This window comes from Bombus fervidus, chromosome 12, assembly GCF_041682495.2.
Source record: "Bombus fervidus isolate BK054 chromosome 12, iyBomFerv1, whole genome shotgun sequence".
NCBI lineage: Eukaryota > Metazoa > Arthropoda > Insecta > Hymenoptera > Apidae > Bombus > Bombus fervidus.
Window position 1 is genome coordinate 5,041,577 of NC_091528.1, and position 26,028 is coordinate 5,067,604.

The 26,028-nt window shown below is 31.1% G+C and overlaps 1 protein-coding gene across 3 annotated transcripts; it reads right to left on the minus strand.

Annotated features, from left to right (window-relative positions):
• Positions 1–2,970: 2,970 nt before the first annotated feature.
• Positions 2,971–19,273, minus strand: LOC139992725 (sodium-dependent nutrient amino acid transporter 1). Of its 3 annotated transcripts, none has more exons than XM_072013856.1 (12): positions 19,164–19,273; positions 18,990–19,087; positions 10,925–11,008; positions 10,507–10,593; positions 9,265–9,514; positions 7,993–8,230; positions 7,238–7,612; positions 6,283–6,472; positions 5,270–5,446; positions 4,908–5,184; positions 4,418–4,512; positions 2,971–4,096 (listed from the first exon to the last, which is right to left on the minus strand). In XM_072013856.1, the coding sequence occupies exons 2-12, from the start codon at positions 18,996–18,998 to the stop codon at positions 3,923–3,925; spliced, it is 1,956 nt and encodes a 651-aa protein (XP_071869957.1). In that variant the 5' UTR covers positions 18,999–19,087; positions 19,164–19,273; the 3' UTR covers positions 2,971–3,922. The 3 variants fall into 3 exon arrangements, with proteins under 3 accessions (XP_071869957.1, XP_071869958.1, XP_071869960.1); XM_072013857.1 differs by having other exon boundaries at positions 19,191–19,209; XM_072013859.1 differs by lacking the exon at positions 10,507–10,593 and having other exon boundaries at positions 18,990–19,184.
• Positions 19,274–26,028: the final 6,755 nt, after the last annotated feature.

Consider the following 26,028-nt stretch of genomic DNA (forward strand, 5'->3'; position numbering starts at 1 on the left):
ATAAAGTAATTAAAACCGTCATTACGAGTAAATTAAAATATTCTATGTTTTGTTACAGTTTTCTTCCATTGAATTCGACGGTTCCAATTTGATGATGGCTTGATGACGAACTTCCTTGGATCAGAACAACATCAAAGACAATATTCTTCACATCTAATCGTGAGTCGCATGTATTTGTGTTCCTCCGGTCACTCAATCACGTCGAAGGATGAAAGGTCCGAATCGACACGGGTGATTGATTGTATACGTAGAATTTTTGACGAGCATAGTAACCGCGGGTATTTTTTATACCCGTGAGTAGTAACATTCTTTTTTCAAATTTATTAGTTTAGGATAGGTTTTCTTGCACACCGTGTTTTTAAATGTTGATGATAATTACATAATATATATCAGTATGATATTTACATACTGTAATATAAAGTATTTTGTATAAGTAATATAATGTTGATAATAATATAATAATATATTATGTTATGAGATATAATTAGTATATATATGCATATGATTGAAAATTCACAATATATTCATTATAATTATTTATAAAATGAAAGCATTTGGTAGTGAAGAAGTTTGATACCCTCAGACTTCGTTAATATGGAAATTAAATTATGATTAAAGTTATTATAATGCTGAGAAAAACTATAAATGATATTTATTTTAATCTTTTACTTTACGATGGTATGGAGCAGTTTTATTATTTGACTATACACAGTATAATTTCAGTAAAATTCGGAATATAAAATATGAAAGTATATGTTAAAGTCCAACTTTGTCTGTCTGTTATGATGGATGTTATCAAATTTCACGTGCAAGAAAACACTTCGCGGCAGGCAGATTTCAGAATCAAAACAAGTTTTGAACGTTCCTTTGTGTTTTCAAAGATGCGTTTTGATAAAGATATCGCCTGAGGATGTTTCGAGTAATAGAGTTCATTTAGAGTCCATTGTTATTCATTGATATAAATATTACTTGCATTGAATCTTAGTTTATGTTTAATAAATATGTATATTCTTCATTAATTTCCTTAATTACAGTTTAATAGTTTAATTGTTCATTAAAATAATAAAGTAAAATAAAGTATAAAATTATTAAAATTTGAAATGAAATTGGATTGCAAAATCAAAGAATATTAGCCCGTTAGATACAAAATATAAAGATAGGCTAATCATATTTTTAGCATAGGATTTTCAGGTTTAACCCCTTCCATGTTCATTGTCAGAATCTCACTCGCGTGCCCAGGTGTTTCTTGTGTGGGAGGAAGGCAATAGGCATGATGAGTAGTTTATAAGCTTAACAATTTATTTAGCGACTGCGTTGCGTTAGCGTATCGTGCGCGACGTATTTTCCACTGTGTGTGTATGTGGTTAGGCTGTGGAATTGCGTCGTTTTTGCTATTTATTATAATCTTGAAATAGTTATGGATTCGGCAATATGAATCCAATTACCACTGAAAATAACAGTGTTAATAAATAGGTATTGTGGATTATAAATAGTAATAATACTAATCTTAATATTGAACTGCAACGATAATTATATTGATTACAATACAACGATCTATTCTAGTCAAATTATTTCTTTAGATGATATACCTATACATGATTATATACAATTATGAGTATTTAATTAATGGGATCCCTATAATTAGACTTCCAAATTTTTCTAGTCAGGTCCCGTAGAAAAACAGTTGAGAATTCTAATAGTTTGGATGAATAAGAGTACCTTCAGATTTCTGATGAGTAGGGTGTAAAGAGATCTCTAGATTCGTGGTAGGAAGGTTTCTACGTATAAAGATTCTCTTAAATCCTGACAGGTAGGGCTTATACAAAATTTTTTATTTTGTTTTAATTGATTTAAATTCAAGTTTGTTTTAGAGATGTTTACAGGAGTAGTGGGAAGAGGAGATAACGAAGTATTTCAAAATTAGAGGAGATAACGAAGCATTACAAATATATGCTTTGAAGGAATCATTTTATAAAATACCCCTTCTCCCAGTCCCTTTATTATATTAAGATATTTGTGTAGTTAGAACTCATGAGAGCTTTGGGTTTTTACTAGGCAAATTAAATTAGATTATCAATTAAGTAGAGGTTTTCTTGAAATTTGCAAATAGGATGCTTTCAAGTAGCTTGCAATGCTTTTAAGTTGCTTTTAATGCTTTCAGTGCTTGCGGTTAGTTTTGGGTTACATGCATGCATAATTAAAGTACTATTTAGTAATAGTAGTAGTAGTACATAGTAGTAATAGTAATAGTATTTAAGTTTTATATTTTTTACTGTCAGATTTAGCTGTTCGCGTCGGTTTTTTAAACGTTTGTTTTGATGTTCCTTTTGCACGACGATCAGAGGTTTGAATGTTTTGCAAACGCACATCAAAAGAAGAATTTTCTTAAACTTTTGAATACAAAATTAGTCAATTTTTGCGTAAAAGGAAGGGTGGATGAGATCGTGGTTAGGGAGGGTCTCCACTCGCAGCAACCTCCACGTGGTGAGACCCGGGTAATCGGCATTATTTCATATATAATTACTAATCGCATTATTATACGTGATACAATTATTAATTATATAACAAATAATACGAGCTGATTGGCTGCGATCGCGATTGTAGTGAACTTCGTTAAATAGTTTCATTGATTTCTATATGAGTAAAGAAGATGTACAGAATATTCTGTATGTGATGGTGATCACCCGTAGAAGTACTTACTTAATGCATAGACGAGGAACAGTATAGATGTGACATTAAATGGAACTTCATGTCTCAGGTTCTGAAATATCGATCTTAAAAAATATTCGTCGTGGAATATTAATTAATTATTGAATTTATGGTGTATTTTCGGAATCGAATAGTAGAGATTATATCACAAACAGCTTTTACTAGTAATAATTTTCACCAGTAATTTGTTTTAAATTAATAAGTATTTTTACGAAACGTCTAAATACACACCTAGAAGAGCAATGATATTTTATTAATTACAGATTTTATTGTTGCTAATCTCTATTTATTTGTAAAATACATTGTGATTAAAACCTATTCGAATGTTAATAAATAAAACTATGTTCGCTTAAATATTTCCTAAATGCAGTTTATAGCACAAGTCCTATATCTCTTGTAATTAATACTGTATTTATATATATGACACCAGAAGGGAACTATGTTTCGTTCGAGAACGACGAATGTATGTATATTATTTGTAAGTGTGCATTTAATTTATTAAATTGTCATTTTATTATTCTATATTTGCTTGACCGTTGTTTTAACCCTTTCAGCCGCAAATATTTTCTACGAGAAAGATTTAATTTTTCTTCAGTTTCAGGTCCAGTGTTAATCGTGTCAATTAAAGTAAACCGTGTCAAAAAAAGAAGAAGAAATCTAATGTAATACATACGTATTTCTTTAACAAAATTTATAACACATATTAACAGATTCAAGGAAATATTATGAAATAATACTTCTTTGCTTTGGCAGCGGTGAAAGAGTTAAATATTCGTCAATTCTCGTTTATCTGTGATAAAGATAAGCTTTCTTACTAACAAAGAGTGTCCGTACTTTACAGAAAGAAAAATACTCAATCGTGTTTTGTTCTATAAGTCTACAACCTAATTACAGTGAAAAAATACGCAGGTACGAATTATTTCTAAGACGGCAAGGTTGAATCGAAAGAAATTCTTCGAAAATGAACGTATCTATTGTGTTTTAGTGATTTCGTCATGTTTTTTGTATTAAACGGTTTCTCGAGATCGATTTATATAAAAGATGTGTATGATTTTTGTAGTTGTATATTATCTTTTTCGTTTCTCAACAAAATCTATCTTGTGTTAAGTTTATGTCAGACAATTTCATTTTCGAAGCTGCTCTTTCGTGACAAATATTTTAGCAGTCGATGGAAGGAAGATCGTTAATTATCGTGAAAGGTTTTCCTTCTTCTTTACACGAGCTTATCTTCCCAGCAGAGTATTACATAAACGAACTGTTTGATTCTAGAACATTCACGTTTCTCTCGAATTTTCCTTTTGGTCTCCTTAAATTCGTTCCAAGAATCCAGTTCTTTGGAATTCTTCGGTCCCCAATCTGACGAAGGTTCAAACGCCGACTTGATCATCTGTGAGATTTAGAAATTTGGTAATTATTTAATGAAACTGCTATTTAAATGACTTTCTTATGAAACTTTAAATTAAACCAAATAATTTCCTAAGGCGTTCCGATGAAATTTAAATATAATAATTTTCTATATTATAAAGTTGTTAATTGAAATATTATAATTTCCTGTTGTGTAAATTTAATTGAAATATAAATATGATAACTTTCTATGTTATAAAATTTTGATTCAGATATAACAATCTTCTATGGAATTCTGATAGAAATAATTTTCCATGGGATTTGAATTTCTACTTAAACGTAATCATCTTCTTTTGATACAAACCTCGAGTGGAGATAAATTTTTTTTCGAGATTATAGCGTAAATCATCCAGAAAGGAACTTGCAGTATGCCAAACGTGCAAATTGTCCAGCCTGCAGCTGTAATTAAAATTGTAAATATAACATAATTAAAAAATAAAAAATTGCAATATAATAGAAAATTATGAGTTATATTCGTTTGCAGAACATTGTAAGATTTCATCAGTGATAATAATGGCAAAAAGGTAATGATAACAAACTCGTATTAATCCTCTGCAGGTCTCAACGATTAATAATAGCGATAATTGAATTAATTGAAATAATTTATTCCTGTAACTTAGTTCATAAAATATATTTTGTATTATCCAGACAATATTAGTCATATTAGACAATATAAAGATACATTTCAATTTAAAACAGCTTTTTAAATGGTTTGTTAACAACGTTATTGACCATGTACTAATTATAATTAAATGTTAATAATAACTAATAATAATAATAAAGCAAATACAAACCATGAGCACTGTCAGGATAAGAGATACCACTATAAGTCAAAGGTTTCAGATTGATTATGGTATACACTAGGATCACAGCCAGTAATATTGGAACAATAAGAGTCCAGCAAAGTCTCCAATAAACCGATGGCCTTCTTTTTAACATGTACTCCACGTCGTCCAAAAAATTCTCCAAGCCATATATCCAGAAAATTCCAATTATCTCAAGAGTAGCCAAAATAAACACGATAAAGGATCCAGCATAGTAATCAACCAATTCCAGTATAAACTGACCACCCTGTACATATTTAAAAAAAAGAACTATGCACATTCATTATGTTTATTTTGACGATAATGTAAATGATCATTGATATATTGCTTACAGGCGTGCAATAAATGATTCCAGCGCAAAATCCAAAGGTGCATGTACCGGTCACTATGTATATGTACCTCCAATTTGGGAATTGATCGCTGATAATTGTGATAAGAGCACCGGCCAATGCGATGGCACTTCCGATTCCGAGGACGTAGAGCATCAAGAAAAAGAGTACCGAGAAGAGCTGAAAATTGTGAAAAGTAAAAGTTATGTATAAAACTTGTATGTGTGAAAATTATAGTATATATCATTAGATATGAGTAAAATGGTTTGAAATTTTGTTTCGTTTTTCTTTTAATTTAATTAAATTCCTATGTAATTTAATTTGCTGACAGAGAAGTAAATAATAAGATTTCAACATAACAATAATAACAGGAAGTTAATAATAATACAATTCAATATAATATAAGAGGCTTATTTGATATATATATATCAACATAGAAATATATAAATAAACACTCTGTCATCAAATTTACCCTCATCTTTAATCTCATTGTCAGCGGATTATAAGCAGTCCATAGAGATATACGTGTATATATATCTATATATATATATATACTACATTAAACGTAGCCTAATATAATACATATAACAACATAGTAATTATTAATTAGTAGTAAGTAAGAGTAATGTAATATAATACAACAAAATAGTGATATAATATAATGTAAGAAATTAAGAATAAGAACGCAGCAACCTCCTATTGTAATAGACTATAGAACAGAAGTACAAATAAGTTATTATTATCATAAATATACTAAAATACACATAACAGGTAATAGCTAAGTAATAATTAAATATTTCACTTTTTTCAGTGAATTACAACCTAACAAATAAAAAAGAAATATAAACCATCTACAGAAGAAACAGAAATAATAAAATAAATCACCAAAAAGGTGATTAAGGAGAACTCTTTTACGTTTTAACACATCCTTTTATCTCTTTACTTGAAATCACGTTTATCGTGCAAAGGGAAAAATAGTGGTTACATAGCAACTAAACGTGTACTAGATTCCTTACTTGCGGTAGAACATTAAACTTTGCAATGGCATCTGGATAAGAGACGAAAGCAAGACCAGTTCCGCCACGAACAACGTTGCTGATGTCTTCGGTACCTAGTTCGTGAGCTAAATTTCCAAGGATACCAAAAATGGTGAAGCCAGCTATTAAACTTGTGAACGTATCCAACGTCGTTACAACTAAGACATCTCTGGAGCAAAAAGAAAAAAGGAAAAAAAATGTCATTCACTCTGAGTTTCTACGATGAACTTTAAACGTGAGAGTTAGATCGAGTTATTCTGATAAAAGATGTAGTAGCGTTCATAAAAAAGAATTGTTGATTTTGAAAGATAATGATTTGAAAAGAAATCTACGCGATGATGTCCTTTTTCAATTAAATTATTAAATTTTATAGTTTTAATGGAAGAATTTTAAAAATATCACTGTAATTGAAAAGCAAATCTTGATTCAAGACTACTTTTTTGAAATTGATTTACATATATGTATACACTATTTTACTGCTGTTTTTTATCTTTTTAGAATAATAGATGCATGTTTAAGAAATTCGAACGAGCAAACGTGCACAGAATATGAAATATCTGAAGTAAAATATTCGTTATAATATTTAATTGGTAAAACAATTTACGACATATTGTTTATAAAAAGTATTTATTAAGAAAATTTTTAGAGAAGAAATACGGATTTGTAACCTGTTATCGTTTAAGTAGAACAATAGCTTAGAGCTAAAGTAAAAAAAAAAATAGTGAAAGGAACTAAAAGCAGATCAAAATTGAAGACCAATAATTGAAAGAATAATAAAATATGAATAAGATAGAAAATATTTTAGTTGTTTTAGTGAATTATCATTTTATAAAAAAAAAACAAAAGTCAATAAATAAAACCTGTACTACATATCTGAAGTAATTAATGTATGAAAAAAATAAAATAATTTAAAAAAATAAAAGTAATAAGTAACCTGTATATGTTATGTCTGAAGTCATTGTACGACGAGTACATGACGACACCGCCGAAGCAGACCGACAGTGAAAAGAAACACTGTGTAACAGCCGCGTACCAGACGTGTGCATCGAACAGCTTCTCCCAGTTCGGTTTTATAAAGAAAATGATCCCGTTCACAGCACCGTCTAAGGTAACCGCTCTGACCAGCAAACTTATCATGATGATGTAAGGAAAGATCGCGAGGAAATAGGCCGCTTTCCCTGAGCTCTTCACGCCACGTGCCAAGACAGCAAATATGCAGCCCCACGCAATAAACAAGCAAATCGTCAGACTCCAATCTGGCAATCCGATGCCATCCTGGATAGTATGTTTTTCTTTCAGCACAGTTTTTCTGATAGTAAAAGAAAAAGAAAGAATGATTTGTTATTATAATATGAAGTGATGTCATTTTAATGGAATTATTATTTTTTAATATTATTTTATAGTTGGGAATAAAGACTGGAGCAGTAGATTGTTTGTTTAATGGAATCATGTTTGCGACTAGGAATGATGGAAATATTGTAGATATTGTATTTTAAACATTCCATATACTTACTCCAAATATTCCAAGTACTTAATATATTCAAAATTTCAAATTCAAACAAGTTATATTTGCGATATTAGAATATTCCAATTTTTAAACATCCCAATTTCCAACTATACCAAACTAAATATTCCAAATATTCAATAAATATATTTACTTTCGAGTTGTTAAGATTAAAAAGGTTTTACCTAAAGAAAAATTCAGCAGAACTGGTCATATTTGTACTATTTCGTTTGGTAACGTTATAAGAGCTTCCCGAATCGGCGCAGGAATTTCCCCATTCTTCCAAACACGTGGACCAAGGCAGTGAAGATTGGAAGCTTGCAATGAGGTAAAAAAGGGTTATCGACATCAGAAAACAATAGTATGTTCCTACCGCGAGCATCGAGAACATTTGTGCCCAGCCAACACCTCGAAATCCAGGTACTGCAATTAAATGTTCAAATTATAAAATTAAAATCAACAATGTTTCAAAATTAATTGACATCATTGTAATTGAATGGAACCGAATTTATTTTCCAGTCGACGCTTTCGTACTCGGAATAATTATAATCGATTCTTCGATAAAACCAAATTTAAATTTCAAGAATTCAATTTTTTGGAAATAACTATCGAATTTCAGAGTCAATCTTTAATTATACCTAATATTGAAAAAGACTAGTTTCAAGTAAAAATGTTAAAATTAATGAACATCCTTTCTTTTGAAATGATACGAATTCTCCTATTTAAATTCTTAAAGTGACCCATATTCTAAAATTTATGTATATTTCAAACAAAGATTGATTTCTTTATCTTTCGACAACAATTGACGTGTCGTAAGAATGCGAGAATTCTGGATCAGTATACTCGAGTGGAAACAATAATGACTTATGGAGCATAATTTAACCCATAATTTAAACCTGTTACACGAAGCATACACCGGTATACGATCCATATAACAAACGACTTTAACTTGCGAAACCGGTCCTCAATGTTGTACTTCCTGCTAAAATTTTTACATTCTTGGTTCATCATGTATCAATTCCCGTCGTGAAATGGGATCGAGAGTTTGAAAGATCTAATTAACTTTTTCAGAATTCTTTTGATATTGTGGGGAAAACTCGTTTTACGTATTAACTATTAACAACTGAAACACATTCTTCTGCTGATTTTGTAAAGAAGATATAATGTATCAAAATTGAACAGTAGTTTGAGAAAAGCACATGTACCATTTAGTTAGTAAATAGCCTGTTAAAATACAAAGGGTGTGAAAGTGTTAGATTACGAATAATCTAAAACACTTTGAATAGTTGTTTCCACAAGTATTATAAAAAATACTTTTTTATAGGTATAACTATACTTTTAATATTATTTATCAAAGAATAAATTGAATATTAATTTGAATTAATTTTTTTAGCAGAAAGTGTATCAAATAATAATAATAGATAAAATATTTATACAATATTGGTTTGATATCACACCTGCTGACCACATTTTCACCGAAGACCTACTGCTGAATTGTCCCATGATCATCTCCAAATAGTAAAATGGTTTCCCAACGAGGAACAAGACGATGATGTATGGTATTAGAAATACCCCACCTCCATTTTCGTAAGCTGTGAATGGAAATCGCCAAACGTTGCCCAGACCTATGGACATGGCGATGCAGGACATTAGAAATTCTAATCCATTGCCCCAGGTATCTCTCTTCATTTCATTTTCCGTTGTAATCTATGAAAATTTGAAAAAAAGGGGGATTTAAGGAAAGAAGAAAAGAGACTCGGTATTTGTAAAACATTTTGATTAATGTTTATATTAAATATCAAATTACGATAATAATATTAAATTAAATGTGTTATATATTACAATTTTATTAAATTATTTTTTTGGGATCAACGAAATCGACCAATGTTTGATTTGCAATGATCTGGAGTTGAAAATTGGGGAACATTTTTTGCTCAGCTGTATCCAGCACCAAGCTTACAGACGCCATATCTGAAGACTATACTCAAGGATTTTAGAAAATGTAGATGAAGAACAAGTCAAATCAATTTATTATAGTCTATATATATTCTATATATTATTATTATATTAAATTATCAATTGTTAAATATTAAATTATATATTAATAATTAAATTTAGGTACGAAAATACCAACTGATTGTACGACATAGAAGACATAACAAATCATAGTAGAAAATATATATAAAAGCTATGGAAAAATGACAAAAACAGAGCAACAATCTTCATATGCAGTGAGACATAAAAGAACACCGGAGGAATAGAAAATAGAAAACACATACTAAGTGCACAATACATACATCAGATCAATTACACTAGGAAGTAAGAAATGGACAGAAATAGTAACAATAATAACAGAAAAACAAATCTGAGAACTGACAAACTTCATAAAAGAAAGCATGAAGTTTAGAGCTTTCTGCATCAACGAATAGAGAAATAGCAAAGACTGACACAGAAGATGTACATATAGTAATCTACACAGTAAATAAGATAGAGATATATTTAAATAAGTAATGAATTAAGATTTAGCTTTAAAGAATAAACTAAGAGGGAAAAAATGTGTCAAGTGTGCACATGCGCAGAAACATTGTAATAGGTATAAGCCTTTATACAATAAAGGAATATAATGTTAATATTAATGTTATAAAAATTAGTATTTTTAATTTACTAGGTTAAATTTCTAAAGGCTTTAATCAACGTACTGTTTCATCAGAAAGCATCAAAGAGAGTGGCAATTTGCGATCTTCCTGTAATTCATAGGAGAAGTTGTAGGAACTGTTATCTTGAAACTGAAATCAGAATGAAATTCTATGCATTTTGATATTCTTTATTTTTCTCTTCTTCATCTCTGTAGATTGTCATTCTTGGTATTTCAATTTTTTCTATTTCTAGTACAGAAATTTCAAGTTAAAGTTAGAAACTAAAATCAGAATTATGCAATTGTTATTCTGTGATTATCTAGAACTTTGTATAGTTTCAGAAAGACTATCTAAACTGGGCTATTGGAAAATTATTATCAATGCTTAATAACTTTCTTATTTTCATATTGTACAATAATTATGTTGTGATTTAGTAAGAGTATAATTATTAGAAATATTAAAATTATTAATATTTATTTACCTTTCCATTTTCACCTGTCGTGGCACTTTGAAAATTGGTAGTTGTGTGTCCATCATCTCCAATGAAAGCAACATTCTGTCGTCCCTAGTACGAAAACATTATTAAATGATTACACTTACTATTTGAAACGCTCACTTAAATCTTTAGTATCAGTCGAAAAATATTTACAAAATTCACAATCCCAAAAAGATTCGCAAAGCATTTGATTGATTATTTTTTAAACAAACTGCATACGATAGAATTAAAAGTAACTTGAGAGAACCATGACACAAAAGAACTATGTAATATCCCTGTATAGACATTTCCATTTACCTCGCAAGGACACTCTCCACAATCTGAAATACTACACGCGACACAAGTTGCAATTTAACTATCTTTCAACGTGTATAGAGTGAAGTAAATTATTCTTATCTTACAAGAATAATGATAATAAATATAATAATAGTATAATATAATATTTCATAAAGTGTATGTATATTTCCTACAAAAAAATTTTCGTCTCTTCAATGAAACAATTTGTTGAGCATTATTATATGCTGTGAATATTTGTAAGACATAGTTTTAGTCAAATAACTTAGTTAACTTCTTTTTTGTTTCGCAGTTTTGTTAACAAATAGGAGAACGTAAAAAATTCGCTAATAAAATGTGAGATATTGTAAAACATATCGACAAAGCCGAGTATAAGTGATATTCATATATTAATCTTGAATAATATAATAATAATAATACATTTATATTTAAAACGAACGTCCATTTCAAGCGATCAATTTGAAAAAAGAATTTAAAAATAATTCTATTAGCAATACATTTTATGCCGAATACACAAGGCCAATGATAAAAGATTTCTTTTAGTTTTTATTATCGAAAGATAAAATTAAAAGCGTAAGTGTCAACTTTAAATTAGATCATTTACCGCTTCAGGTCGTCCATTACAAAGAGAATCATCGAAAGTGAAAAGCTTTGAATGCGACGCATAACATCGTACAATTACTCCCATAATTGCCACTCGGCATTGTGCGCACGCAATACCACTACATCATACCGATAAACATAATTGTGGTCGGAACTGCATATCTCTACAACGCTCGATCAGCGTGGAATACGCGACGTTCTATACGTTTTATGCACTTCGGAAATCATCCAACAGTATTTTGAAACATTATCCAGCTGTGAAACTATAGAATAGAAATCATCCTTCGAAAGAAACAATGTATGCAATCAATCGGTGCAGTTACGATCATATATTGCATATAAAGTGTATCACACGTTATGATCTATTTAATAAAGTAAAAAAAAAAAAAAAAAAAATATCGTAATATAATATGACGAACCGATTTCTAACGATTGTTGCCACATATTTGTCTATGAAAGCAATATGCGCTGAGAGAATTATAAATAATAATTAATAGAAAATTTGACGAAATCCGTATTGGAAAATTGTGTTACTCTAACAATGTTTGGCTTTATTGATTAAATTCTCATTTAAATAATTATTTAAGTAGAGAGTAATTTATTATTCGAAAGTTGTGATAGAAAAGAGAAGTAAATTATTTAGTATTTGAACAAGCCTAAATACGTTGTTTAAAATGATGAAATTAATTGTTATTTATAAATACAATCTTATTTTTCATTTGTCATTTATCGACCGATTGAACAAGTTTATTTTTACACGAATATAATTGTTCCGTGAGAGAGACTACCGTAAATTGCAAGTAGTAATTTCTAATAATGTTTATTAGCTGAGGCGAGTAGTTTTAAAAGCAAGTGTAAACTATAACCATATTAATTATATAACTATAATAATTATATTAATTCCACGGCTTTTTCATTGAACAAAATGAGATAGATAAGACAAGCCAAAAAGCTATTTATTTATATATTATGCATTTATGGGAAATTTGAAAATGCAAAAATACTCTGCCATCTAAAGTCCCAGCCTTTTCATCATTTTTATAAAAATACAAATTTGCATAGATATTCGTAGTCCGACAATAATCTACCTACATAATGATATTTAATATAATTAAACTTCCTGATAGGAATCAACGAAATTTAAAACATCAAAAAACACATTCCTCGAACACAATTCTAATACACATCTTTTATATCAACAATAGCATTACATAAAATCTCATAGAGATTAAATACGTAATTTGTAAGATATTATTTTACTATTTTCTTGTTTCGGTATAGCAAGCTGTGAAATCATTGCTTTTAAGAAGAAATTCGTTGTTAGCCAGATTCATCTTTTTTGTTTCGCAGCTCATTATGAAAATAACTGGTCAAACAACTTTTTGCAGTCGTAACATAATGTCAAAGCTAATACTACGTATTATTGGACCTTCTAAATAATTACAACTTCCGGATGTCGCGTTATTGTCATTGGCATACTTTCATTCATGCTTTTAACACATTATATTTAAAACTTTATATAGAGTAAGAATCACAGACTTTTTATATATCGATCAAATGATTACGTATATCTTGAAATAATGGAAGAGAAAAGAAATTTCGTTACGAAAGTAACAAAGGAACTTTCACGATCTACATATTTAAGACATTTTTCTCTGGCTAACGTATTATGACATCATGAAAGTGATCGTGCCTTTGCTTTCGTATTTACTCGTAGTTCTAGTAATGTTTCGCATAGAAATTAATAACGACGCGGTAGAAACGGGGAGAAAGGTGATTATTTATTCTCAAACTCGTAAGCGCATAGATAATGACAAATATTTTTATACATCGATGAGACGAGATTGACGAGATATTTTTATCATTCTCTTTTTAAACCTTCGGCAGTGTGATAAAATGACGAAGAATTTGGAATGAACGATTTAGAAGATAATTACCTTGAGTCTCAAAGATCACTGAATCATTCGATTCATTATTCTCTATGTAAACTCGCGATTAAAACTGTTAGGATAATTACCTATATATATACTTGCTTCAAACCTGGGAAAAAAGACACGATAGATTATCGGTGAACTTGTTATTTTATGTAACGAAGAAAGTAGTTATTGTGTTAAAAATTTCACTGGAAAATAGATAAACCATATCGGATATTCAAGTTCGATTGAAAGTGAAAGGTGCCCTAAAACTTTTAAGCAGGCATTCTCGAGCAACTGCTGCAAAAAGTCGATCTTCCGTGGTTTACATAAATTAGAAGTACATTTCAAAGACACGCTCCTAAAATTTTAAAGGTGAATCCGAGAAAATAACAAAGTTAGAGCTCGTTTGGCAAGATGCGTCAGTGGCCGGCGATAGGTGGTTATACAGGCTGTATCATAATATGTGGGACCCACTTCAGAAGCGGACAGGAGAGCACAGAAGCAGTGAAAAAAAGTTCATACGAAAATGTGTTCCGCCTGAGCTTCTTTCAAAGTCATAACCATTTTAGTGTTCCAATGATGCGCAATTGATTACCTTCGTATAAGATGCTCGATACAGCTACCCTTGGTCTGCATGCAAGCGTGCAGTCGTCGTATCAAAGAATTCAGCGATCTTTCAAAAATTCCAGTCATTCGTTGAATCTGTAATCTAGTTGACTCAAAAGTTTCTTTCGTTTTATAAGGAAATAGTAGACGCACAACATTTTTTGTTTTATACTATTTTATTAAATTATGTATGATCCATTTTGTAGTAATCGAACAAAATGGATCATACATAATTCAGTAAAATAATATAAAACAAAATATGTTGCGCATCTATTATTTCCTTATAAAACGAAAGAAACTTTTGGGACAACTTAATACTTCAATACGGGCAATACGTATCGAGTGTACGATTATTTTCAAGTTGACGCAGAAATGAAAATCGAATGGATTTAAATTTGGGGAACGAGCAAGCCAGACAACAGGTCCTGCACGATCTCTCGAGGAAATGGCGAAGCTAAGTAGTTGAAGACTATTGAAAATTGAAACATAAAAATGGTTGTAGCTTCGGAACAAGATCAAATAGAATGTTCATATGAAATTTGTTCACTGTTTTTGTGTCTCCTGCTCATTCATGAAATGGGTCCCACATGTTATGATACATCCTGTAGTGTGTGTAATATGCGCACGAAATGCAATATTGAGATGGATAGATAATCTGCACAGACTATACGTATGGGAGCGTTATTTGACTTCAAAGATAGCGCGATAGTCTTCATAAGGCGGTTTAGTTACCGAATTTAAAACCTTAAGTCGTAGATACCTTAAAACTTCATTAAAACGCATTTTTCAACGAAAACATGTTTTTGAATTTGCTGTTATTAGTAGCTTGATAATTAATTAACTAATCTATTTTTATCTTTTATTATATCTTTGAAATTTATTTCATTTCTTATTTATAATATTTTTTTAAACAATATAAGCTCAATTTATGTATCTAGTGGTTGTTTTACTAACTCAATGACTAATTGACTAATCAACTTCAAACGAGGCTTATCTTATTCGTTATATATCTTTCTAGGGATTATATCTTTGATTTTTATTTCATTTCTCATTTTTAATATTCTTCTAATCGATATAGATTCAATTTATCTACTACTTAGAAAAGTTAATGTTTGTTTGAAACTGTACAACTTGTCTAATTTTTTATAATCTTTAATCTATTTTCTCACCACAAACTTCCGTGCAACTAATTATAACAAACCTTTTTCATTTTTAGATTCTGATGATCGTATCACGTGCTACACCGTATGACAATAATAATTACATCGTCGGTATTAAACTACTTCAAATATGTACTTCAAAATAAGTGCCTGTGACAAGTGATAAATAAAGAGGTATGAAAAGATAGCAAATCTCAATGAAGAAGCTAACACAACACTAATTATAGATTATATAGAATAATCTGTATTTTACATTCGCAATCCGCAAATCTGCATCTGCGATTTACAATCTGCATAATTATTTTACACCAAAAAATTAAAGAATGAAGATGAGTTACTTGAAAGCATAGGTAATATTAGATTTAGCAACGTATCAGTTAGATTAAAACATAAAATACCATATGAAAAATCATAAATATTCTATGAAATTAATGAATAACAATAATTCAAACTAATATGTATATCAAACAATAGGTGTATGTGTGTGTGTATGAGTGTGCACGAATAGAGGAAGACGAAATTTGTTGGGAGGAATACAAAATTCAACTCGAATGTCTAGGATGCAACCAGGAAGGAAAACTTTGGCTTTAGTTTCGTCTTTGCAGGATCTGTCACGTACTGCGTTGACTTTTCTTTCCATAGAAAAAGAAAGGTGATTTTGATGCGATTGTTTCGTCTTTGGAATTCCGATATGGAACTAAAAATTTTTCAAATTTAAATTATGATGTAATTTTTCAAAATTATGAAAAACAGAAAGGACAGTGCGTTTCCGGTTTGACGCAGGAAATAAAAAGATTGGCGCAGCCTGGATTTTGCGACTGTTCCGGTAGAGATTTGGAATAAGCTTCTCAGTCTAAGCTTCGGCGTCTCAATTCTTTTCCCCTGTAGTCGATGAGAAAGTAAGCAGACTCGCCACAAAATGAGGTAATTTTTGCCACGTTATTTTTAAAATAAAATTAATAACCACATATATTTCTTAAGTAACGAGATCTTCCTGTTGATTTGAAGAAAAAAAAGATAATTGAATTTCACCTTGGTTATTAGACTTATTAATCAGTATGACCGTTAAATGGCTACGTCATCGACTGCAACTTGTTCACCTTCAAACTAGGAATTGCAAAAACATTCGCGTGGATGGTGCCAGAGAATGCGTTATACACGAAGAAAAGTAATGGTATTAATATGTTGTAGTACTATCAATTAGATTGAGGAAATTTCACCTCTTTACAGACCAGTCGTAAATGCCGTAAATGTTGGAAATGTTGGAAATGTTAAACTGAATAGAATCATAATCCACGAGTCATTGATATATTAAATTGATATACTAACTATCATTGATATAGAATATAATATTTGAAATTATAACACGAGGTAATAGTTGCAAATATTGCATTGTAAGAAAACTTTCACTTTAAAAGTAACAAATATTCTCAGACATTTTCTTTCATTTTACCGAAAAGATTGATACAAATTCATCTAAAAAATTCATAGAAATAAAATTGAAGAAATGGAATCTAAATGGTAATTTTGTTTCGTTTATTAAATATTCTAATGGATACTTTGGCTATTTTATATATTTCTGCAGATATGTTTTCATCCTTTATTTTCCCACAAACGCATAAAAATTTGCTACGCATCTTAAAATCACTTGAAATATTATCATTTTCTCTATTTTTCTAGAAATCTTCATATGACGAACAGAACTCATAGAATGAGACCTAAACAGAGGTTTAAATCGTCTTTCTATCGTCCATTAAATATTGAACAACGCTGATATATTCCTTACATTCGTCCAAATTATATACATTCTGGCTATCTTTATATTTTCGAATTTCCCATGAACATATGCAAATTTGCAACATATGCAAATTTGCAACATATGCCTCGTACAGTGCAACAAATACTGCAAATACTACACAAATACAAACAAAATCTACACATCGTAAAATCTTGGAAATATGAACTCTACCTCTAGCTGCTCAATTTTTTGGCTCGTAAACCTACATTTACCGACATTACATATCGAATAGAGTTCAACGATACTAATTTTAAGCTTAGGAATCTTCTCATTCAAAAATTATTACGCGAGAAAGATTGCAAAATTCCGTATACCTTCCCTCGTCTTATGCGTACTAGATCTTTCGTCTTTGTTGACACTATGAGTATAACTGGATACTGTCTCGCGGAAATAGAAAAAGTAATACGAATAGTATTATTATTGGTTACACTATACCGCGTGGTCCGTAACTGTTGGTACGGTTGGATACAGAATGATTGTACAAGAAAAAATAAGGAAAAAATATAGACTAAAGGTTTCTTACCATATTTTTTCGTTTTAGAGGAATGATCGATTTTGTAAATATAACAATTATACTTAAACTTTGCTAATTGCGGATCGGATAAGAATAAATAATCGACATAAGATTAAACTACGCGCGAAGGTAAGTGAAAACTGTAAGATAAAATTTTGTCATAAGATACTTTTTTTTTTTTGGAGAAAAATAAATTTGAAAATATATCATGTTAGTGTCTGGCAAACGTTTGCTATTGTGTCCAAAAATTATTAGAGATGGACATTTTCCTTATTTTACTAAAAAAAACATCATACTCGTACGAAACAAACAAACAATAACAAATCTAAACAAGTGGGATTCAAACAAAGATTTAAATCGTCTTTGTATCGTCTATTAAATATTAGACAATGAAGATATTCCTTACAGTCATTGCAAATGACATTCAAATATATATTCTGCCTATCTTTACCTTTTTTGAATTTCCCATCAACATATGAAAATTTGCAACCTACGACAGAACTACACGTTGCAAAATCACGAGTTCAGCGAGTGTTTATCAGACTATCCCTTAATTAACTTTATTTTCATGAAAATGTTCAAACTTTATTTCCTTGAGAATAAGAGCTCGAAAGGAAAAATTTTATTTCACAATTTCCACTTGTTTTCATACGTATAATATCAGCTCGTGTTGATAGTTTACTCACAGCTAGTCTGTACTTAGCCAAGTTTAAGTATAGTTGATCAATTTTCGAACTTGATTTTCTCAAAAAACGTCATACGAACAGATTTTACTCCACATTTTCGACGTATTTTTTCACTTTGAAGAATCACTCTGTACCAAATTGTACCATCAGTTACGGACCGCTCTATATGTTTTTCCGGCATTAACACTTGCTTAGAAACGTTGCTTGACAAATCGATTCATTTTCTAAATTTATTACGTTAAAGTAAGACACACAGTAAGTCAAGAGTACCAAACTTTAGAAGCACATAACTTTTGAATCAATTTATTCGTAAACTCAAAACAGTCGTATTTCGCCTCTATTTATCTACTATTGTCAAAAACTGCAAAAGAAGCGTAAGAAATAGAATAATTACCAGACGAAAGGTTTGCCCCCGCGAGAAACCAAAGTTTCGCTATTTTACTAAAAGAAAAAAAAAAAAAGAAATACGATACCTTCCTCATCTTGATTGATTCAGCAGGTAAATTGCGACACGACAGCCGAGAAAAACACCGAATATCCAATGAGGAGGTTGACAATGATTCTCGTTGAACTGAAACGCGCGAAGGATCTCGAGTTTATAACATTGTGACATCTATAGCAACGATCACACCAGGTATATACATCACCTTCACGAGCATCGAACTTCTACTGACCCGTGATTTGCCGCGGCACGCTGACAGAAAAATAAGCGAGGTAGGGATCGCAAACCTAAACTCGATCGGAATGGGGGAATCTCGGCCCCTACTCCTCTCTATCCCTCCTCTTTCTGCTCTCCTTTGTGTAAAATTTTGTCATCAGGAGTATCCTGACCTTCACCGATCTTGATGAAATGATTGATGGCCGTTGAATTCATATACTAATATATTAGTGTTATCGATATATTATAATGCATATAGAGCTCGGAGAGTTTGCAACGAAATAAGAAAAGGCGATCTGTGTTAGATCTGGGGGTATTGATGCATTTTTGGGGGAATTTTAAAATGGTGATTTTTGCGTGACAACGATAAAAGCAAGTGATTTCTATGAATTTTTTTTTAGATTTAGTCCCATGCAACCTGTAGTTAGTCTAAAACAAAATTCAGGGAGATCACCTGTTTTTATTGTTGTTACACAAGAATCCTACCTTAAGGTTTCAAGAATTTACAAAATGTATATAACATGTAAAAATATATAAAATGTCTAAAGTAGAGCACTTGTTGTAATATTTAACGATAGATATAAATTTTATCCAGATAATATGAAGAAAAGTATGCGTATTTCTTCTTATGTTATACATATATGCTTTCATATACTATACATTTGGAATGAATGAAGGAATGCATGAATGGATGAATGAACTTTAATGGAGAGAATGTTTGCATAAAGAGAAAGCATGTAGTGGACAAAGAGGAGGGATAAACAAAGAAGTGATATATGTTTGTTATGTCATTGTAGTTATTGGTAAGTTTAGTTTTAGTTTTGTTTTATGTTCATAAACTATGTAAAACCAATTTGTAGATCATCAAATTGATATAAATGAATACAATATTATTCATTTTATATTACGGTTATTGACAGTTTTCTAGTGCTATGTTTTTGTAAGATTCTCAAATATCCTGAAATGCGAGGGTCACTGAAACAGAGGAGTGAAGTCCACGGACCAAGAAAGGTTTATAACGAACCTTGTTTGATTATAGACTTTCTTGCATCAAGGATGAATGTAAATTACATTGGTTGCCATAGTTGGACACGAAAGAATACTGGAAGAGGAAGTCGAAATAAATGAATCTCATAACGAAGGCTAAGGTTTCTCTACTTTTTTCGTGGATTAATTGTCACAACGTCTTACAGATCTTGTACTTTCTCCTTTCGAACATTTCTTGGAAATTTATTATAAACAATATTAAGTGCAAGAATTAACGGATATAAAAAGGAATCCTATTCGAAAGAAGGCGATTAATGAAATAAACGAAAGGTACAGAATATGTTTTCCTACATGGAGGCTTTGTTCTTCTAAAAGTCAAATTTGCAAATTCTTTCTCAGTAGTTAAGTAGTTTTAGAATACGATGAATTAAAAGGATGCAATGTATACAATTATAATATGAGTAGAATATTGGAAATAGAAATTTCAGAATTTCCCACGAATATCTTGGGATTCGATGCAATATGCAGAAATTCGCGTGTTAAACGTCCTTCACAAGTAGTTAAGGGATAAGAAGATCTATGCAGGTGAAAGTGAACGGCGAACCAGTTATATCTGCCGGAAACTGGTTAACTCCGATTGTAATTGCCTACTAAAAAAATTCGTTTGCACCGTTTATATATGTACCAGATTTTAAATTCATAAGTTTCATATGATTGCGTAAACGAGGAAAGGAAGGTCGGTAACCGAATGGTGATTTGAAGACGATTAGACGTAATTTGATAAAGTTAAATTAATATACGGAGTAATCATAACATGTGAAATCCAATTCAGAAGTGGACAGGAGACGCAAAAACAATGAAAAACGTTCATACAAAATGTGTTGGAAGAATTAGTAGATTAGTTTGTTCTGGTTACTAATAACCATTGTAAATGATTTAAATTGTTTGGTAACCATTGTTGATGGGAGAATTGTTTTTTGATCGTCGATAACTATTATCGATTATGCAGTTTCTGTTTTGCTTATCAACAACAATTATATATGAGAGAATTTCTTTGTGGCTGTTTATAACTATTATAGATGAAAGAAATTCATTTTGGTTATCGATAATCACGTTATCGGTGAGAATATTCCTTTTTGGTTATTTTCGACCATCGTCAATTTTCATTAACGTTACTGACAATCAGCATCCAGACGAAAGTCATCAAAGACGGGCTCTCTACTTGTTTGCTACACAGGGTGAAGCATTTAAAGCGGAACATGCAAATATCTCGCTTATTAATGATAGTGTGAAGAAACTCTATAGATCAACAAAGTTATACTGATTAGACCAGCATGTGTAATGATGGAATTTTCTTCGAGTCATTTTTTAAGGTAGTTTTTTTAGCTAGCTATTTTGAGCACCTTCTACGATGGTAAGCAGTTGCGGATTATTGAGACACAAAAATTACTATAACTTTGAAACAAGATCAAATAGAACACGTGTTCGTATGAACTTCTCTCATTAATTTTGTGCCTTCTGTTGATTTCTCAAGCGCGTTACAAACGTTACGAGACAGGCTGTATATTTCAGCACAACAATACGATCATAAAGCCATTGACTTTTTAAAAGCAGTTTAAGCGATCGACGATTGGTTTTAGACAAGGAAAACCTGGTGCAGAATTGTTTGGGAAATGGTACATGTTTTGTTCCTCAAACTCGGTGCACTTTACTGTTTTATTTCCTGTGAACCGTTAGTTGGTTACTCAGGCTTCTTACGCGGTCATCTCAGGGCTTGTTGCTACCTCATGCGGCTGGTATTAGGGGTATTAAGGGTATTAAGGGTATTAAGGGTATTAAGGTATTTGAGGGTTGCACTTTCTTCTTCTTCGAAACATGCCTTACTATTTTCTCCATCTTCCTTCATCTCAAGAAAATGCCAAGCCAGTAAATTCGAATGTCCATCCCCAGCAATTTGCCTAAAGGTTGGTTGAACGTGTACAAGAACGTCTCGAACGCGTTCTTGAGTATTTAACCCTTATCCATCTCTGATTTTTGCAAATCTATGTGTCTCTCGTGCGTCAAATTGACACAATGGCAAAACATCGGTAAAACGAAAAGATAAATAATTCATTTCGCTCCTATGGATTCTCTTTCGCTGAATTTCATTCGCACGTCGAAGTCAAAAAGTTTCAAAAAAGTTACTCTATACATGACTGAATAATATAATGTTTTCTCGGAAAAATGTGTCAAGTTGACACGGAGGACGGCTGAGAGTTAAGTCTACTTTTATGACCGTTGCGACGAATGTTGATAGTTGAGGTTCCCGAAGGTGTTCTTGGAGATAGATTTCCGATCGCCGTGCCAAGGTTAAGCTAGGGAAATAGGTAGAACAGGTAGAACAGGTAGAGCGAGGTGATGTTTTACTCCTAAAGTTAATACAAATATAGTCGTGTTTGATATTGTTTTTATCTCGTAAATCTTAATAATCCGATTAAAGCCGTATCATAATAATAATATTAAGAAATATGAAAAAATGTATATTGTTCTTATTCTGGTAATTCACTACTAGTCGATTCGAGTTAAAAGGTAACCCTTCAAGTTCTGATATACGGCGCGTCATTAAAGGTTGGAGAATGAGGCATGGAAGCATGAAAACTCTAATGAAACAGGTGTCGTTTTGTATTCTGCCTTCGGATAAGCCAGTTTTTATTACTTTAAAATTAAGTGTCTTATTCTTTAAATATTCACATAGAATATTTTTTTACATACATATATCAAATTTAATGATTTCAATATATACTTTTTTTTACAGTTCAATACATACGGGCGTGACTGTAACTATGAACAGCTCTTTGTTTCCTGATGTATTGCAGATATGAAAGAATTTTGCAAAGATCATAAAGAAAGGATACTTTTGACAAAGAACATTTTTTATACGTAATTATTTCTCGAGAGATGAAGGTAAAGTTCCCTTATTTTTTTTTTTTATGTAAAGCTATATATTTTTCTTCGCATGATTTGATAGTTTTTTCCAAATACTCAGATACACCTTTTTCGTTTGTTTTTAGTTTCAAGTTTATCTGTCTTTGGTGAATATTCACAAAACAAGCCTCAATTCATCACAGCAACAAAGACATCTTCCTAAAGGCTAAATATCAGAAGATCGATATCAGATGCTTTTTCCAATGACCAGTTTTTGCAATCTTAAATTACCGATTCTCAGACGATGCTCAAACCTGAACAAAGCTCCTATAAAACATACAAGAAATTTGTGAAAGTTGGTACTTATCACAACAATCAAATATGTCTTAATAAATATGGATCTAAATGTCATTAGCAGACTGCGCATATTTATGCAAATTCGCGTTTTACCATCCGCAATATAACTTCAACAAACAAATACGCATTTCTCTTACAAGTTTACGCGCCGATCCTCTCAACCTCAAAGAGACTCGATTAGAGACATGTCGCAATAGTGTATACTTCAAGAATTTTCCGTACAAATTTGCGTAACACGGTCCATTCCACTGGTGAGGAATCATTGCCTTGTACCTTACGCAATTAACGCAACGATAAATCAAATTGATGAATTTTATCTGGTATCACGATGGATGAATTCTTTTTTATTACAGGATACCAAGTTTATCACCGTCATTACATAGATAAAATGGTCATATTCTGACTATATTTTGGGCATTTACCACAATACGATTACGGTAGGAAAGGAAATCTAAATCAGACATCATTCAATTCACCAATGTCTCTTATTTCTACATCTTCATGGTACGTTAATTTTCTATAATGAATTGATTTAAAGAGCCAGTAAATTTCCCGGATCTCATATTCCTCCATTGTTTGTAATTATTGGACTGGTGCCTATAAAACGTCGCTTCTTTTTTTAAATAACACTTTAATTTTATTGTTGGACATTTGGGACTAGGATGTTTAGATAAGGAAATTTTCGAATAACGGAACAATTACTATCCTGATGTTCATCTGCATGTGTGTATTTTAAAAGAAAGTCTAAACGAAGAGTGCTTGTAGAAAACACTGTAAGTGCCAAGAAACACGTTTTTCGGGAGAAAAGAAAACTTATGCACTAATGTAGTTGAAGTTCGCGAAAAAGGAAAGTGCGTTTGTAGAAAATCCTGTATGTGCTACCTTGTAAAGAAAATTCAATGTTCCATTCATATAGATTGATAGCATAGGCAAAAGCTAAAAACCAATTGACTAATGTTTATTGGTACTTATACCTTCTTTTATAGAGGCGACGTGACACTATTATTTAACATTATTAATAACTATTTAAAAACGGAAATTACATTTAGATTCTACATTACAATATTCTCATTTTCCAAAATGGAAGAATATTTCCCAATGAAAAATCACAATTTTTCAATTTTATACAATAAATATTAATAAGAGCGATACAAATAACGAAATTAAATATGATTTGATTAAGGATTTATGGGTGGCAAATCTTTTTAGCTGCTTTATCTTTTTTGCCAGATTTAATTCAGATTTAAAGTTACGTTCCTTCTATGTCTCTTACCATCTTGATTCTATTCCTAAGGCTTCGAATACTTCAGAACGTTGATGTATATCATCATTGCCATTATATTTGTGTTTCAATTCGTTATTCAAAGCGCTCACTATATTAGTATTATGACCAACTGAAGAAGATTCATTACACTGAAACCATTCTATCACGTCAGCGTTATCACAATCACGGAATTCTGGTATTGTATTCAATGCAGAAACAGTTTCTTTTACATCAATATTATCGTTCGCTTCTTCCTATATCTTCAATGTAGTTCATTAACGTTTGTACTACATGCTCCTTTTAGTGCCACACGTTTAATGTCCAATCAAGCATATGGGACCATACAATTCTTAAAAATAACAACATTCCTTTAAATCTAATTGCTTGCGAAATTGTACCACACTTTCACCAGAATAGAATAGGATAAAATATTTTATCTTCGCCTATCTGCCAGCTTTGTGGTGTCTTCCAGTTACACGAACACATAAACAGGAACACGTACACGCTAGACCAGATTAATACGTTTTCGCCAGGAGTATCGTTGATCGCTAACAAAAATTCTTGTAAAGAATTCAACTTTTTACACGAGAAACGTGTTCGGATAATAGAGAATTCATTAAAACATCATGTTCAATTAAAGTAATTTCTACATGATTCAACACATGTTCACGCTAACTAATTTGTTTCATTATACAAGATTTATGTAACAGGCCACCACATCCTCATATTCGAATGAATATTTTATGACCTTCTTCACGTAAGACTCGATTATAGATTAGAAAAACCGAGTAATGGGAAAGAGATTGAAGACTACCAACACCTGACTATATAAATACGATATAACTCACTCACAAACCAGAAGAGACAAAACCGCTGTTACTCGCATCCACCAAAGCCACCAAAGAAAATCTTCCATTTACATCTATCGAGAAAAGGAACGATTTGAAGGGAGAAATTCCTCCTATAAGAAGAATGCAACGTGTCAGTCGCAGTGAACCATGTTATTTTATTCTGACGTATAACGCACATAGCAGGCACGAACTGAAACCATGTATTGCACAAGGAACGTTAAATCTGTATATACAATATGTTCGTTTCAAATGTTTATACGCGACTATTTCTATAAGTATAAAAAATATAGAAGAATGTCTTGGACAAAAATTGTATTGTATCAAAGGGGACATAATTTGGTGTGATTGATTGTATTGTAGATGGTCAAGTAGAGTCGTACGACAGTGATAGCCTTTTTTTGTTAATGAAATCATACAACTTCAAATATAGTAATCGATTCGTCTCGATTACCTCCCCTACAAAGAAATATTAACTTATTTATGTTGAAAAA

Bases quoted from the DNA above. Each gene is read 5' to 3' on its own strand.
- LOC139992725 (XM_072013856.1), bottom strand. The intron at 5,185-5,269 runs GTAAGCAATATA...AAATATGTACAG, and splicing joins GAATCATTTATTGCACGCCT to GGTGGTCAGTTTATACTGGA. The intron at 4,097-4,417 runs GTTTGTATCAAA...TAAATCTCACAG, and splicing joins AAAATTTATCTCCACTCGAG to ATGATCAAGTCGGCGTTTGA.